The following is a 17186-nucleotide window of genomic DNA, read 5'->3' as shown; positions in this document are numbered from 1 at the left end:
GGAAACATGGGAGTTTCCATAGTCTGAGTAGTAGAAACAGTCCAAGGCTGGTAGATCCCAAGAACTCCCAGAAAGCAGATTCCCAGGAGGGGTGTCACACAAACAGTCCTTTTTGTTGTTGTATAAAAAGGACAGAGACTCCATACAACTAATCTTTGAGGACCTTTGTAATCAGTGACTGTTTACCATGTAAAGATGAATAAAATACTATCTTTGTCTTTGAAGTTGCACACAAATCAACATAATACAGAGTAGAAAATGCTATGTTTGCTTGAAGTGTTCTGGGGGACACAGAGATGGAGAGAATATCTGGCAAAGAGGAGGTTATTATGGGGAGCTGGGCCCAGGAGGAGTCATAGTGCTTATACACGTGAGGTTTGCGGCATGTCCAGCTAAGGATAAATGCAACTGGGAAAAAACCAGGAATGGCTTTATATGACTTCAGTATAGAGGAAAATGTAATGAGACAGGTAACAATGGGTGAAACCTGACTATAAGGCTAGGGGGACTATATTATTTGCTAAGCAGTTAAACTTAAAGAAGGCATTTGGTTAGGTTAGAAAAATGTTGCAGTTGGAAGTCAGGGACTTCCAAAGTGATGAGTAGCATGGGCTAACCTGGGTGGAGTAAATGAGAGGTACAGTAGAGTTGGGGAGAGGGAGGGAGGTCGAGAGCAAGTTGGAAGCCATCTGCAAAGGTCAGCCATGCAGCAGACAAGCCTCGGGTCCGGGTGGCAGGACTCAGAAGGGAGACCTGTGACTGCTGCCCATGAGTACGGCGTGTGCGCTGTCAGGACAGGGGAGGAGCCCCGAGTCTGGACTTGGTTTCCTTTCAGTTCACCAGCTCAGCTGCATTCTGTATGTGGTCCTCTATTCCCAATTTTTTTTAATTGCCTACTCTTAGCCTTCATGTCATGGTACCCTTATGCAGGAGAGAGCAGGCCATGGGAATCCAAAGACTGTTGCACTTAGTCACTGATCATATTCTTAGCTTAGTGTTCTCCCCATTACACTTTGGGTGAGAGTTACTCAAGGTATCTTAGGACCATTGGTTCTGTGATCTGGGAAGCTATGGTTTTAAGGACAAAGAGGTTTCAATTTATTAAATAGTGTGATTATTTTGCAACTTATTCCAGAGAAATTAAATAACACCACAGCATGAAACTTGTTGTAAGATTTGTATCACATTTTTAAAATTCTTTTTTATTTATAAAGATTTTATGCATTTATTTTTGGAGGGAGGGGAAGGGAGAAAGAAAGAGAGGGAAAGAGACATCAATGTGTGGTTGCCTCTCACATGCCCCCAACCAGGGACCCGGCCCACAACCCAGGCATGTGCCCTGACTGGGAATCCAACCCATGACACTGTGGTTCACAGGCTGGCACTTCATCTGCTGAGCCACACCAACCAGGGCTTATATCACATTTTTAAATATCTAAGTTGAGGCAGTAGGGTTGAGAGTCCGGGGGGAGCATAGTGGTTGGAACGGGCAGTCCCAGAGAAGAAAGAAGTGCCGAGAGAGTGAACTCCAGAAATACCTAGAGAACCGCCTGAGTGTGGCACAGAGCATGCAGGACAGCAGACTCCCGGGGCCAGGAGGACCCATCGCAGGAGGATCGAGGGAGCAGTACTCGGAGCTCACACAGTTTCTGATTCTTTGCAGAAAGATAGTGTTTACTGAATGGATTCAAAACAAATTCATTAGTGAATTTATAAAGAAATGCTTGGATTTTCCCAATACTCTTTAATGAGATAAAGACAATGGCGTAAGAACATGTGAAAAGTATTGGATTTTTCGAACTTGAGATTTAAGCTCCCCCAGGCTTCATGTAGAAGGAAGGGATGTTGCAGAGATGACTGAAACGTCGGAACATAGGAGTAGTTGGGTAAGGGCAAGGGAGCAGGTCCTCACTTCGTCCTGAGGCACCCTGCCTGTTGTGTTAGAAGAAGCTTCAGCTACTGAGTTCCCACTAGCTTACCGTCAGACAGCCACACAGCCAGGGAGCAGCATGGTGCTTTGAGGAAGCCTGCTGAGAGAGGCAGCAGCAAGATACACATTAGCACCATTATCTTGTACTAATTCCCTAACCACTTTTTCAGAAAAAAACCTTGTTTATGTTTTTCCCTTTTTTGTTTTTAAGAAATGGAATAATTTTTCAACACATAAAAATGCGTAGTGCTGATATGCAAAAAGTCTCCCTAAAGAGAAACAGTATGCTAAAAAGTCATCGATATAAGAAAACACTATAAATCAATGCAGTAATAGTTCATGGTTGCTAAGGATGGAGCTTAATTTACAAGTTGAAACAGGTTTGCCATCCTTAAAAATTCTGGAAATCAATCAGGGATACAGCAATTGATCTGCAAAAAGAGAATAACATGATTCTAAATATTGGCAACTACATCAATTTTTTTTAAGTTATGAAGGAACAAGTCTTGGAAACCACTTTATTAACCATTAAGAAATTATTTGATATTTAGTTTCCTAGCAAACTGTTCAAAGAGAAGTACTTATGGCCTCATTAGAAAATACATTTGTGCTGTGCCAAACATCACCTTCATAACCGCAGTCTCTATTATGTCAAAGATATGGAAATCAAAACTTAAATGCAGTAGCACTGTCTGTAAAAGGCAAGCATTGCATCATATTGTAGAGTGCTGCTTTACATCAAAGTACCTGAATATGAAGTAGTGAGAATCAGAGCACATTTGCATATTCCCCATTCATGACACAGGGTTGGCATTCTCCAAGAGAATAAGTGTAGCTAATGGCAATCTTTATCTGAAGAGATCTGTGCATGTTAGCAATATACCATCTCTGTCAGCCTCCGAAGAGCATATGGGGCCCATTAGCTCACCAAATCTGCCACTGTTCTGCAAGTTTTTATTAAGCAAGTGCAGTTCCTAATAGTCACTTATGTTATACAATTCATATCAAATGCTATCAATAAGCGAGGGGATTATTTCACCCTAGTGAGAATGTATTTGAAGTGTATAAGAAAGCCTGACAAAAGAATAAAACACTTTAAGTGATCGCTATATTAATATAAATGTACCCTACTGGGAAGCCAATATGTTTAAGTATTACATGCACTTTAATGTTTGCCGCTAACAAGTTCTCAGCGTGCCATATTGTTCACAGATTTTTCTCACCGTATTTTCTTTATTTATGGTTTCCCTTCCATACAATGAACCTGGCTGAATTTAGAAGGCCGTGTGTGTTTATCTGTGCTTTTGAAAAAGGTGCCATGGGCTTTGAGCAGGTCTAATTAGCTCAAAGGTCTCGGGCTGCTGACAGCAGACAGGCTGCTGTATGCTCCAAGCACATCGTCCTGAACCAGAGGGTGGACCAGGAAACTGACAACCATCCACATGAGAGTGTCCTTATGGCAATCTTTGCACCTTCCAGTAATCAAATCAAGTGGTGTTCATCAATATTGAGTTGAATACTAGGAAGCACGAGCTTAGTGTAGAAATCCCATTATCTAAATAAATCCAAAGGTATCTCAGGAGGGACAAGTTCATGGTATTTAAGTATTAAGTATGTAATAACAGTTACAGTAAAATGTCTGAATTATACCTTCAGAAGGACTGAGAATTTCACTGATATCTCTTCAATTACTGTGATATCCCTTTAAAGTAATCAGGAGCAAGTAGTACCATCCCTTGGGTAGCACTGAAGGATAAGAAAGGGAATATGTAGGCTAAGAAAATTTTTTAAAAAAGAAAGAAAAAACAACCTGTCATCACAACTAGAACAAGAAGCTTTGGCTCTTGCTCCATCAACACTTTCTTACTTGGTGCTTCTGGTACCTTACCGTTTGGGAGGAAAGACCTTTCCCACACCCAGCTGGTGATTTTCCACTCTCTGGTGAGTAAGGCCTGTCGGTGCTCACAATGACACGCCCTCACGCTCACACTGCTGCTGCTCCACTCACGGTGCCATCTCAATGTTATGCCACGAAACGACTAGACTTAAGTTCCAGCCCCAAGAGATAACTTTATAGTTGCTCTACAGTAATCTGAGTTATAAAGGAAGTTGAGTATTAATTATAACACTTGTCATTTTAAAAAAGTGGTGATGGTGTGTATAATTTTACCTCATTTTCTCATTTGCTACTGTTATTTAAATCGTTTCCCAGCACTAAGTATGTGCATAAAAGATGATTGTTCCCAATTTAACCTTTTAAATAAAATGAATTCTATTAATTAAGTCATTACAGTTCTCTCTCTTTCTATTATGTTTATTCATTTATCTTCTGTCCTAAAGATAGATATCTGTGTCGGTGAATATTTTGGTGAGAGACCTTTAATTTTTATGCCTATCACTCACTTGGAGTTTCTACATCAGTTTTAAAAATAGCATACATTAGTGTTGTAAAGAATTTCAAATTGTCAATTAAAATAATGATAAGTATGCCTACTAAGAATAATACTCAGTATTCAGCCAAAAAATTAAGGAAGTACCATGTTTAACCTAACATGACTGGGGAGTTTACAGTATGTAAATTGGCTTAGATTTAATGGGATAACATGTCTGTTTAAAAAAAATACAGGCAAAAACAAAGCAACAAAATTCTACCCTTCTATGAATCTCTTTTTCAGAATGACTGTAAATAATAACACCATATAGTCTGAGTATTATATTTTCTTTGCCTTCTTCCTCTACAAGATGAACTAGGAACCGGGCAAACTGGGAGGCGAAACCTGCAGCAGGTGTTGGACTATCCATGAGATAACGACTCAAGGCACCCGGTGCCCCGCCGGAAGCGCAGTGCACTCTCAATCATTTTATCCCTACATTCCTTTCGAATCCCAGCCAAGTTAAATCACAGAGACCACCACCACGACCAAACTCATAGCCTTTACCACTCTCACAGTTTCCATTTCTCGAAAGTTTGTGTTTATTGAGAAATATGTAGCTGTCACTGTGCTAAGTGCTTTTGAACATATTTTTTTTTATTTTATTCCCACAATTCCCTGCATAGTGCTTTTATTTCTTATTTCACATGGGGAAACTGAGGTTAGATAGAACTTTGTAACTTGCCTGGTAAAGCTGGGATTCAACCCACACCTATCTCAGTATTAGCTGTCATTTATTCTGCTTTTCTATTTAGTTTCTCATTAATAATGATGTTGACAGCTAATATTTCTCATGCACTTACTATATGATCTTCTAAATACTTTGCATAAACCTACATATGTAATTTTTACTTCACACCTGTGAAGTAAGCCATAGTATCCTCATTTTATACATGATGAAATTGAAGCACAGAAAGTTAAATTGCCTACAACTAGTAAATCTCCATGTCAAGATCTTAACTCAGACCAGTGACTTTTCATCTGTGAAATGGCAATGGATATTTTAGCTTGAACCTACTAAAATTATAGATTTCCAAACATGTTTAACAAAATTATAGCTAACACTTGTTAATACTTGTCACCACAGAAAGATTTCTGTTAAAAACATATATTCAGATAAAAAGAATAAGAACTTTCTAACACATGGATACCTGTCGAGTGTTTAATTTATGTTGCTAGTGATTCAAAAAATGCAACATATCTTCTGTGACTCATCACAACTAGAGTGGTTAAAAAGACTGTGTTGCCCCTCCACCTCAGAGGTACGCCTCAATTACTTTGTCTGTAAAGAAAGGATAATAAAAAAAATTTTTAAAAAGAAAGGATAATAATAACACCTATCTTCGCAGGCCATTGTGAGGATTAAATGAATTAGATGTAAATTGCATAGAAGAGAACCTGTGATTACAAGTACTCAATAAATATTATCAACTAGTATTTTTTAATCATTACGATTATTTTCCAGTATTTTTCTATTTATACAGTAGATTCTGCTGTAACATTTTTTAGACTTGGGAAAGACAGAATTGGCCTCTAAATTGGAGCCTAATAAGCACAAACTGACATCTCCAGCTGGAAGTACAAAGAAAGCTCTAACAGTATTTTTAAGCAGTTAATACCAGAAAAATTACAGACATGCAGGGCTTTTATCTAGAAAATAAAGGCATCACTAAGGAAAGGAGGTTTGGGAAGGAGTGGAAAGATCGATGTTTAGTGACTGGGTGAATGAAACGTGACTAGTTGGCCAAGGAAGGAGGGGCGTACTACTCTGAGACCTGCCTGGTTGTGGGGAAATGTGAGAGGTCCTTCTTGTTAGTAAAGTTCCCCTCACCTTGTTTCAACCCACGAGCACCAGAGTTTTATAGACCAATGTGAACAGTGGCACCTGGTGAGCAATGACCAGCTGTTGTTGAATGTTAACAGGACAGTCCATGCAGAGATGCTTCAGGGTTAAGAACTTGGTGTCTGCATTCATGAGAAATATTGGTTAACAGCTTTCCTGTAATATTTCTGCCTGATGTCTGGGTAACACCAGCCTCATAGAATGGGTTGGGATGTATTCCTTCCTCTGGATTTCTCCAAAAAATTGATATTATTTCTTCTTAAAAGTCTGGTAGCTAGAATTCACCAGTGAAGCCGTCAGTCTAGAATTTTCTTTGTGAAAAAAGTTTTAACTAAAAATTCATTAAAGAAACAACCTATATGGCTATTCAGATTATCTATTTCTCCGTGTTTAAGTTTTGGTAATTTGTGTCTTTCAAAAATTTGTCTATTTCCTTAGAGCTGGGTTCATCTAGAGTTATTTTCTTCCACTTCTGAAGCAAGATACCTCTTTCTGTTCTAACTGGTGTTTGTGAATTAGAAAGATTTTCACTCTGGCTGTTGGAAATAGTGCCTGTTCCCGGCCCCGTGTGAACTTTGGACACTGTCCCCTTTTTACTTTGAGGTGGTTCTCTGCCAGGCCAGGTCGCAGTCATCAGTGTTCAACACAATACCTCTTCTGCAAGTCTCAGAAAGAATTGTGTAGAGCCCTCTCCTCTCCAGCTCTCTGCCCTGCAGACTCCATCTGCCTTGGCTTCCCTGGACACCCAGCTGCACGCCCTCAAGCGGGCAGAACGCTGGGCTCCGCCTGTGTTCCCCTCCCTGCAGCACAGTCTGGAAACGCGCCACACAGTAAACTAGAGCAGTGGCGGACTCACCTCACTGGTTCTCCATCTCAGGAGTGCTCTTCTCTGTTGCCTGATGTTTCAAGTTTTGTCTATTTTAAATTTCTTCAGGGGGATGATAAGTCTGTTCACTTTTACTCCGGCTTTATCAGATACAGAAGTTCAGTATTGAATGTATATACTGCTATTATGTTCGACACTTTTGCTATATATTATACATCTCCAGGCCCATGCATTTATTTTCTCCTTTTTGCAAATATGAAGACAATAATCCAGTTTAAAAAAACTGGGAGTACTGAAAACTAAAAGAAAATTAAGTTATACTATAGAAATCGTGTGTGTGTGTGTATCTTAATAGCTATTTAAAATATCCACCAATGCTAGCTGTAGGTGGGGAGGAGGCAGGGGGAGGGGTGGAAGGCAGGGGAAGGGACTAGTCAGAGAACATGTATGCCTGACCCACGGACATGGACAACGGAGAGGGGTTGACTGTGGGAGCCAGGGCTGGGCTGGGTGGAGGGGGCAAAGGGGAAAAAAATGGAGCAAGTATACTAGAATGAACAGTAAAAAAAGAATAGAGAAAAACAAATAAATAAAATATCTACCACTAGAAATGAGGTACCTCAGGTAAGCTGGGAAAATTTTTTCTCAAATCTTTGCCAGTAAAAGACTTAACTTATGATAAATCTATATTAATTTTGTTAAAAAAATGGCAGATTTGCAAGCAGACTGATCCTTGTCTCTCTTATTTCTCCTCAGTGCCAGATGAGAGCAAAGTCCATTCATTGGCTGGACACAAATTGGGTAAGAAATCCCTTGTAACTGACTTTATATTCTTCTTCCTGGAAATCACTGGCTCTGTCTGAGGAGCAGTTGGAACGTATTTCCATCCACTAGTCACTGAAAGGCTTGCTAATTAATACATGAGTTGTCCCTGACTTCCACGAAGATGAATTATTGCTTGGCTCTGCATGCAGTGGCATAATGTATGCTGACTCAAAATGTTTGAGAGGAAAGAACAAACGTGTCCAAAAAAATGATTCTGAAACCAAAAATCTTAAACCTGTATGCCAGCAGAACCCTTAGAACAACAAAAACATTATAAAGAGACCCCAGGAAAGTTTGGAATTTTTTTCCCATGATGACTTTCATATTAAAGTGATTGGACCAAAAGTTCCAGAATAAGAACATTTGCTCATCTTTTCTCTTCAAAACAGAATTGTCTTTTTTACGTGACATCAAAGGGGACTGGACCCAAGGCGGCTGTATTATGTTTCTTTAGCCTCAGGAATGAGCTTCCTGGAGGTTCTCTAGACAGTCCACAAGGATCTCCAAGTGTCTCCTGGCTCCTTATCATGTGTGAGAAATGTTGAGGTCTCAAATCCAAGCTTCTTCTCTGTCACCAATGGCCTGCTTTCTAGTGCTTTACCCTTTCCCCATCATTCATTCACATTAGTTGCAAACACTGAAAGCCACTAGGCTAGTAGACACTGCAGTGATCGCTGTTCTCTACAGGTGCAATATTTGGGGGAGAAATATCCATTTTACTCTTAGAATCACCACTCTGAACAACAGAATGGTTATAATTTGTTGACACCCCTCTGTTTCTGAAACAAAGAAGTCCTGGGCTTATGTGCCAATTTTGTTTCCAGCAGTAAGTGGCCTTGATGCCTCATTACCTCCATCATGTTCCAGGGCAAAATTATGATTTTTCTCTTTTATTCTTTCTCCCCATTCTCTAGTGATAATAGCAGGGAAGGGCTGGTTCACAACACTTAGATTTTTCCTTTTTTATTTTTATTATTATTATTTTTTGCTCATCCTAATAAAGAGCCTGAGAGGTTGGATCACTGCAAAAAAAAAGATTTCTGTTGGAGGGATAAATTGCCACATTCTGGACAAAGGATAAATTGCCACAATGGATGAGGATTGTTCCCATTATCCTCATCCATTAAATTCTCTGCTACTGAAAATATTTTTAGGAGCCTGAGAAGGAAGTTCTCGTGATCAAGGAACCCCAAAGGATGGCCTCTATTATTTTCATCTTAAATGCATGGCACTGCTTGTAGTTAGTTCTCTTCCACTTTCACCCCTGAAGATGAAAGCCTTTTTACATATCGGGATAGGCTTCGAGGTAAAAAGTGAAAGCAGTCTTTAAGAATGTCTATCAACTTGGTGTTTGAAAAGGAGGCAATGATAAACTTTCTGGCTTTATCCAAGAACTCAAATTTTATTCTAATATTCTTTTTTTTTTTATTACATCAATGTGCGGTTGCTGGGGGCCGTGGCCTGCAACCCAGGCATGTGCCCTAACTGGGAATCGAACCCACAAAACCCCGGCTCGCAGCCCGAGCTCAATCCACTGAGCTACGCCAGCCAGGGCTAATATTCTTAATTTCCAAACAAATTACTATTAGCTGGTAGCTAAAAGTTATTGTCAGTCTTTTTAAATGAGAGCATTGTTACCTTAGGATCTTGCTGTATTATTTTAGGTAAATTTGAATGATATGTTTTTATATAGTGTGATATGAAAATATTAACAAGGAATTATTCTAAGTACAAAACTTATAATAGTCTTCTAAATAAAAATGTCAAAATGGCACCTTTTGAAAGCTGTCAGGTAGGTTCATCGTAAGCTCCACGTGGCAGCTTTAACTGATTGATAGAAATCGTAGCTCCAGTCTCTATGTTGCTTACATGAGCCATACTGTTTACATCCATCAGATGTTTTAAAGAAGATTTGGGGTTATAATGGAACTGTCATACAATATTCACTATCCTTATATTTTTAAGTATTTTTATATCCTATCACGGCATCATCTGAGTTTTTAATTGGCCGTCTGTGGAACCGGAGCAAATGCTGAAAAACAACCAAAAAACTTGATAACTTTGGAGCAAAAGTGGCACATGATAAAACACAGTGAAGAGCACTAAATAATTCCCTAAAATTATACACTCTAGAGTTAAATTGAAAGCATTCTGTAAAACCTTACTAGCAGTTTTGAGAAAATACAGAGCAGCATTAAAGAAAAATATGCTACTAACATTGTAAGTTTATGTGCTCGAGAATATACCTCCCCCATGCTCTATATTTATTTCTTTGGAAAATTAGCCTTGAATTATAATGATGCTCAAGAACTCATGTCTCATTTAATGGGCAACCCCCTCCTGTGTTCTGCATTTTTTTTTAGTTTTTTTTAGACTTTATTTATTTTATTTTTTTAGACAGAGGGGAAAGGTGGGAGGAAGAGAGGGAGAGAAACATTAATGTGTGGTTGCTTTTTGCACAGCACCCACGGGGGACCTGGCCCACAGCCCAAGCATGTGCTCTGACTGAGGATGGAACTGGCGACCCTTTGGTTCACAGATCAGCACTCAGTCCACTGAGCCACACCAGCCAGGGCTGTGTTCTGCAAGTTTCCGTTAGGCTTTGGTGGTGGTGGTGAAAGAGGATTAAGGGTTCTCCAATGCTGGCAACCTCTTTTAGTGAAAAAAAAAAAAAACGTTGAAAAAACTAACCTAATATATAACTGTACTCTCAGTCTGCTACAGTGTGTGGCCACTCCACTAGTTACGAGTTTGAATTGTAATGTATACTTTTCTGGGATCATACTTCTCTCACCAACATCAAAAGGATTCATTCAACTTTGTTTCACCTTTCCCTTCCCCATATCCTTTCTCCAGAATATTTAGGTTTAGAAACAGAAGTGATTTCTCTTTCACTAAGAAGAAAGAATATCTCCCTCTGTCTGTTTTTAATTGTTGAAATGTGAACAGTTTTCACACAATCCAAGACCATCAGAAAGTTAAAACTAAATAGTATATGATGACCTAAATCTATCATCCACCCCTTGCTCGGGATGATATGCAAGATTTTAATAAATTCATCTGAGTTAAAATTTCTTCTGCGTCAGCTACTTAGTGTGTAGAGGGCCATTCTGTGCCAATTTCCATCTGTTGGTCTGGCTTGGATACCTCCCAAATTTGTGACAATGTTTTTGGCATCCTTTCCTTGGCTTCATCTTTAAATGGCTGATTCCTCAGAATTCAGATCAAATCAAAGGCTCAGGTAAGATAATCTTTCCAACATTTTTGGCCTCAAAGGTAGTGTTCCCTCGCCCCTTCTTGAATCAATCCAAATATTCTGAAGACTCCTCTAGTGCCCGCTCTCAGGTGCTTCCTTCCCCTGGCAGCACCTCATGTTCGTACCTTGGCAAGAAAGATGGCAGGATGCTCTCCTTCTTGTAACTGCAGGGTCCTTTTCCATTTACAAGAGGTGTCTACAGAATGGGCAAACCGACCCAGAGAAGTTAGAAGCAAATTTTTGCCTTTCATTTGGTTTTTTAAAGAAAAATCACAAGTTTCAGAGAGCCTTAAAAAACCATTAAGGTGTCTACTACCTTTCCCTATCTCACTAATTCAATTCTAACAAAATTCAAATCCTAGCAATGAGTATTTGTATGTGTGTATATATATGTATGTAGGATATATATGTAGGATATGTATGTAGGATATATATGTAGGATACGTATATCCTATATATAAAACATGTAGGATATATATCACACATGTATATAGTCAAATATATATACATTTTACACAATATACATTTTAGTATATTTATATATATTTTAAACAATAAAACCAATATATATTTAAATGATATATATTTTAAAATACATATTTTAAATGATATTTTTAAACAATAAAATATATTTTTAAACAACAAAACCAATAAATATTGATTTATATTACATATTATAAGGGAACATTAGAATCCAGAGAAAATGGCATCAAATTTGGCATCGCTTTAAGAAAATGCTTTAATTTTGACTATACAGACTCATATAGTATGTCCGAGAAGTAATCATTTCTTTCTTTCTTTCTTTAATGCTTACTAAATTGACACCTAAACCAGTAGTTTCATGCTCCTCAGCATTCAGACAGAAAGGACTTATAAATTTCACTTTTTTTACTGTGTCTTCATTTTTCGTTGTTTTGATTTACTGCTGGGAGCTGTTTTAATATGTATTGACTGTCTGCAGAGATCTTTGCTGACCCAGCTCTTCCAGATGATGCAGTACTAAAGAAAGCTGATGACTTCTTCTTTATGAGCTCTGACACATTAATTAGCAAAATGGACTAAAAAGCTTTCCTATTTCTATTTTAATTTCTTATATTCTCAAACACCTGTCTGTAAAGCTGTAAAGCAGGCAAGTCTGTAAAAGTAATGGTTGGCAGTAACTCTAGACCTTTTCTGAGACAAGTTTATCAATTAATGAGCAAATGCTCATTAACAATCTAGGGAGATATCTCTGTATGAGGTAACTTGCAGCCACTAAGTCTGTTGATATCCTAACACATTTTATTGATAAAGAAGCTGAAGCTCAGGGCATTTAAGAACTTGGTCTCTCAGCTGCTAACCAGTGGGTTTAGGATATGAACCCAGATAGACATGCTTTTGGACATTTCATTTTCCACCACCATGTGCCTAATACCTCACAGTCCCGGTAACTGAAAAGAATATAAGAGCAAGACAAAGTTCTAGTTGGGGGGCATGGTACACACACCAAGATAGTCCATAAATCCTTATTCACCTCTTGTAACTTCAGCCAGCTGAACAAGGAACACAGTAGGTATGATTTCTCTAGCAAACTATTTTAATTCAGTGAGCCAGAAAGGGACATCTGATCATCCTTACCTTTGTTTCCCTGCATGCATGTATATGTGTGTATATATGTATGAATGTGTGGGGCACAGTAAGAGATGTATGACAGAAAATGTGCATGTGATGTGCATGTGTTATGTATAAATTATAGCAAAAGGGCATGTGATGTACATCTTTGTAGCAGAGGGTGAGAGTGTAACATGCAAGTTGCTGACTTGGCAGACCCTACATTCTGTACTAAATGCATTGTGTGTAAACTTCAAATCTAGAGCATTCCAATGTGGCCTAAGGAATCTCTGGATCATTGCAAAAGGATAGAGCTCTTAAAAACGTAAGGTGATTGGGTAGTCACGTTAATGCGAGAGCAATGAGTTATTAAGTGACATTTCATAAATTTTGTTGAGTCTTAGTATTCCATATTTTTATAGAATATGTAAATATGTATTTATATCTTGGAGCACCACCATGGTAAATTTTTCATTTTTGAGTCTTCTGATTGGATTGCTGTTTTTTTGTAATGTTTTATTATTGCTGATGAGGATGTAAAACCTTGGAGTTGGTGGGTTAGGGGTTAGTTCAAGTCAGTGGAATTGAACTCTGTTTCTTTCCTTAGCAGTTGGTTATGGCAGTACTGCATGGTTATCTATTTGGACAAATATCAACTGAGTACTTTGAAAGATTTTGTAATTGGAACACACAAGAAATGTACACATTTCTCATATGTTCCAGCTTTGCTTTACATTTCCATGGGGTTCAGCAAGTTTTTATTAAAAAGTTAGCAATATGTCTAGGATTCTCCCATGCAAACTTGATTATGAAGCAACCCTGGCATTTTCTGTGTTGCAAACATTACTGTACTCTAGTCTCTAAAATTCAATAAATCAAGTTGAATTAGAAAAATGTCAGTCTTATTAGAAATGAGGTAAGATTCTTCACTATTTAAATATGGCAAAGGTGTGTGCATCTCTGAATTTTATGATAGAATCTACAATTTCTTACAAATCAAATTTCAACATTAATTATTTCTGTTCCACTCACATTTATTAAATGTCCATTCTGTGACAGGTACTACATTAAGTGCTGGAGATACAAAATGACATAAAATATGACATCTGGTTTAGAAAAAAATGTTTATAAGAGCAGTAGAGGAGAAAGACATAAATATCTAGTTAAGTGTTTGGTACATTTGTATTAAAGAATGCAGGGCAGAAGTCTCACAGAGGACGTATTGCTTGCTTCTTATTGGGTCTGGGGGTCAGCTGTCATGTTTCGGAAAGGAAGTGCTTCCATAGCAGGATCTGAAAGGTAAATAAAAGTTTGAGAAATAGAAAAGGTCAATGAGCTAACACATTTCAGGCATATAGAAAGTTATAAAAACACAGAACATTGTGGTGTGTTCAAGAAACGATAAGCAATTCATTGTGTCAGGAAAGCAGACTAACAAGGAGCAAGTAGGGAGATATTTAATCTTAGGGAACACCTCCTAATTGAACAGAAAACAAACAAACAAAAAGCAAGAAAAAAAGCTAAGACCATGGCAATATTCCAGATAAAAGATCATGTAGGCATACATTTAATGGATAGCAATGGGAATGGAAAGAAAAATGAGAAATATTCAATCTTTAGGAAATAAAGCCTTGAGTCATTTTTTTAATTAAACTTAGTGGGTGAGTGAGGAAGAGGATCCGATTCAAATCTCATTGTATTGGTCAGCCACTGTTGCAACCATGCCACACAGTAAAACAGTACACATTTATTTCTCGGTCATGTCTCTTCATGTGTACTGGGGTTGGCTGATCTCAGAAGTGTTTGCTTGAGCTCAGCTCCAACCTGCAGTTTAGGTCCAGGTTTTCTGCATGTGTCTCTCATTTTCCTGGGACCAAAGGTTTCCTGAGTGAAGTACCTTTGAAAACAAGGGTGATAAGATGAGAATAGGGTAGATTAAGAGGAAATGCATAAGCTGCATGTAGGAGCCTTTCTGTAGTTAGTGCCACGCAGGCACGGGTAACAGGGGGGAAGGAGCAGAAGGAGCAGAGGGCAGTGTGGCAGGATGGCGTGAGCTGGGAAGGAGGAGGGATTCTGCATGAGGGTGGAGAAGCAGTGCGCTTGAAAGTGGAAAGAACAAATAAGGAGGAAGTTGAGATGCTCCAAACCCAGCTGTGCATGGTGTAGGTGAGAAGAAACAGCTTCATATGGGAGGACTGCAGGAGAAGCAGATGTCTCAGTGGATAGTTAGATTTCAATTAAGTCAGGGAATTTTCAGAGAACAGCTTGAAACTGAACAGTATTTTGGCAACCATGGAAGGATGGGGGGTACTCAAGAAGCCAAGGTGGAAGTCTGGGATGGAGGGAAAGTGGGACCGTGAGTCACACAGGAACATGGACAGGAAGTTGACACCACAGGAAGGGAGGAATGGCCAGGGGCCTCACATCTCGGGAGAGACTGAGGATGGCAGGAGTGACTGGCCTGGTTTACTTACATTGTTCTGCAGTTGCCATTCACTCTTCAGTGAATGGAGAAGGTTTGGGCCAGTGTAGACTCAATGGTAACCTGAATGGATTACTTCTTGTAAAGGGCTCCTATTTCTAATGGATGAAAAGATGAAGAGTTTCTGGAGGAAATGGTCTCAGAGTTACAGAAGGTTTGAGAAGATGCCTAATTTTCACTAGGTTTGGAAATTGAGAGATGGCCATTAGTGATCACTTCACCTAGAGTTAATTTCAGTTGACAGGAGAACAGGAGCTAAAGAAGTGGCATAAGGAGGAGTGGGGGCAAAAAAACACATAGATAGTCTTTCCAGAGAGCTGTATCTGAGAAATTGTTTTATTGTTCTACTTTATGCTATTAATGAGAAACACAGAACCATGTTTCAAGACTGAGAGAGGAAAGAGGCACTTACAAGAGAATGAAGAAATAAGAAAGAGAAAATTGTTAGAGGATAGGATTAAAAGTGTAGTTTTATAGCAGTTGTCCTTAAAGAAGATGGGGCAAATTGTAGGGGAAATGGTGGGGGTGCATGGGTGTATAGATAAATTTGAGATGGAGGAGGTGAGAAATTAAGAACAATAATGGTCTCAATTTTCTCAGTAATGTTGAAATCTGCACATAATGGAGTTGGCCAAGAACATAATAAACACTGTAGATGATAGGTAACTCATGTCGAGTTATGTTTAAATCATTGAAGCAAAATTGGACAGGAAAGTAAAAAAAATTAATACTTTTATACCTACACACATACATGCACACTACTTTCAAAGGTTGGGTTACAGATAAACTATGGTTTTTCCCCTCAACTAAAATCTTGTTACCACTTACAGTTACATTTTCAATACTCTATTTATGTTGGAATTGCAGACTGTTAGTGTTAGGGTACCTGGCCCTGAGTGCATTGGCCTAGGGCTAGCTAGTAGTGTGTGGGTTCCTGACTTCATGTGAGAAAGACTTCATAACCCAAGTCCAGGTGATTCTGAGGGTATGTTTGTTAAAGTTGGGAGCAACAAAATAAGGAAGGGCTTAGTATAGAAGAAGCAACAGGAATGCCTAGGCTTGGCTGCCTTAGCTCACTGGGAAGTCAGAAAAAAGGGGGCTTTGGGGCCAGATTCAGGAAGTTAGCCTGGGACTAGCTACTGCTGCCCACTACTCCTCTGGTTGCAAGTCTCAGAGTCCCCTAGAGTTTAAGAGATGTGTGTCTGTGCGGGGGAAGAAGTGAGGGAAGAATGGCATAAGGGCATGGCCCAGGCTGCTCTTCACCAGGATCCATGTCTGTGTCTTCTCCCTCCTCCTGCCTGGCTTGCCAAACGTTGTCAGTGGAAATTAGGCTCTTCCACGGGACCACAATGAAAGCATTCCAAGGACCCATGCATGGGAGATTGTGGTGTGACATGGTTTATTTGGATAGAAATAAAAGCTGCACGTGGGTTTCCATCTTCCCAGCTCTGTTCATTCCACCATGGAAAAAAATCTAACCTTGTTCTCAGCAAGGCCAAAGCAAAAACCAGTGTCATGAGTTTCTGCTTCATATTAAAGCTTAGTCCTCATGGAGCCCATACTGTCTACTGTGGGCTCCAGTAGCTGCCACATAGTCCCAATCTACTGGGAGAGAGAGTGTGCGAACAAATGGGGTAAGTGAGGGTTATAAGCAAGAGAGAGTGTACTTCTTTGTTCCCCTGGGATAATATTAGCTTGGGCTTGGGACAGACCATGTGCTTTTTCAAAAGAACCAATCAATGTCCCAAGCTTTCTTGGGCTTTTGATAGGCCCACCACCTAGTTAGACTCATGGGCCTCTTTGGTCAAGGCCTTCCCAGTTTGCCCCTTCCCTTCCACCAACAACAGTCCAGTGCCAGAGGGGACGATGGGAGGAACACTACTCCCCTGGGCAGTGCCATGCTGTAGTCTCCTGGGGTGCGAAGTTGTAGCTTTCTAGAGAAGCAAACAGGCTTACGCTCCCCAGTTTATTAAACTTGATGTCTAATTCCTTTTGTTCCCCT

General features: G+C 39.3%; 1 protein-coding gene across 1 annotated transcript in view; it reads left to right on the top strand.

The window, feature by feature from the left end:
* The window catches only part of PARD3B (par-3 family cell polarity regulator beta), a 975282-nt gene that overhangs the window by 627373 nt on the left and 330723 nt on the right, over nucleotides 1-17186 (top strand). Inside the window, exon 16 of the mRNA XM_045852946.1 lies at nucleotides 7788-7832. Within this exon, the coding sequence (XP_045708902.1) occupies nucleotides 7788-7832 (45 nt within the window). The remainder of the gene's footprint in view (nucleotides 1-7787; nucleotides 7833-17186) is intronic.

The sequence above is a fragment of the Phyllostomus hastatus genome, unplaced genomic scaffold (genome assembly GCF_019186645.2).
Source record: "Phyllostomus hastatus isolate PE091 unplaced genomic scaffold, TTU_PhHast_1.1 phas_contig_137, whole genome shotgun sequence".
NCBI lineage: Eukaryota > Metazoa > Chordata > Mammalia > Chiroptera > Phyllostomidae > Phyllostomus > Phyllostomus hastatus.
This window is presented reverse-complemented; position numbering and strand designations above follow the sequence as displayed.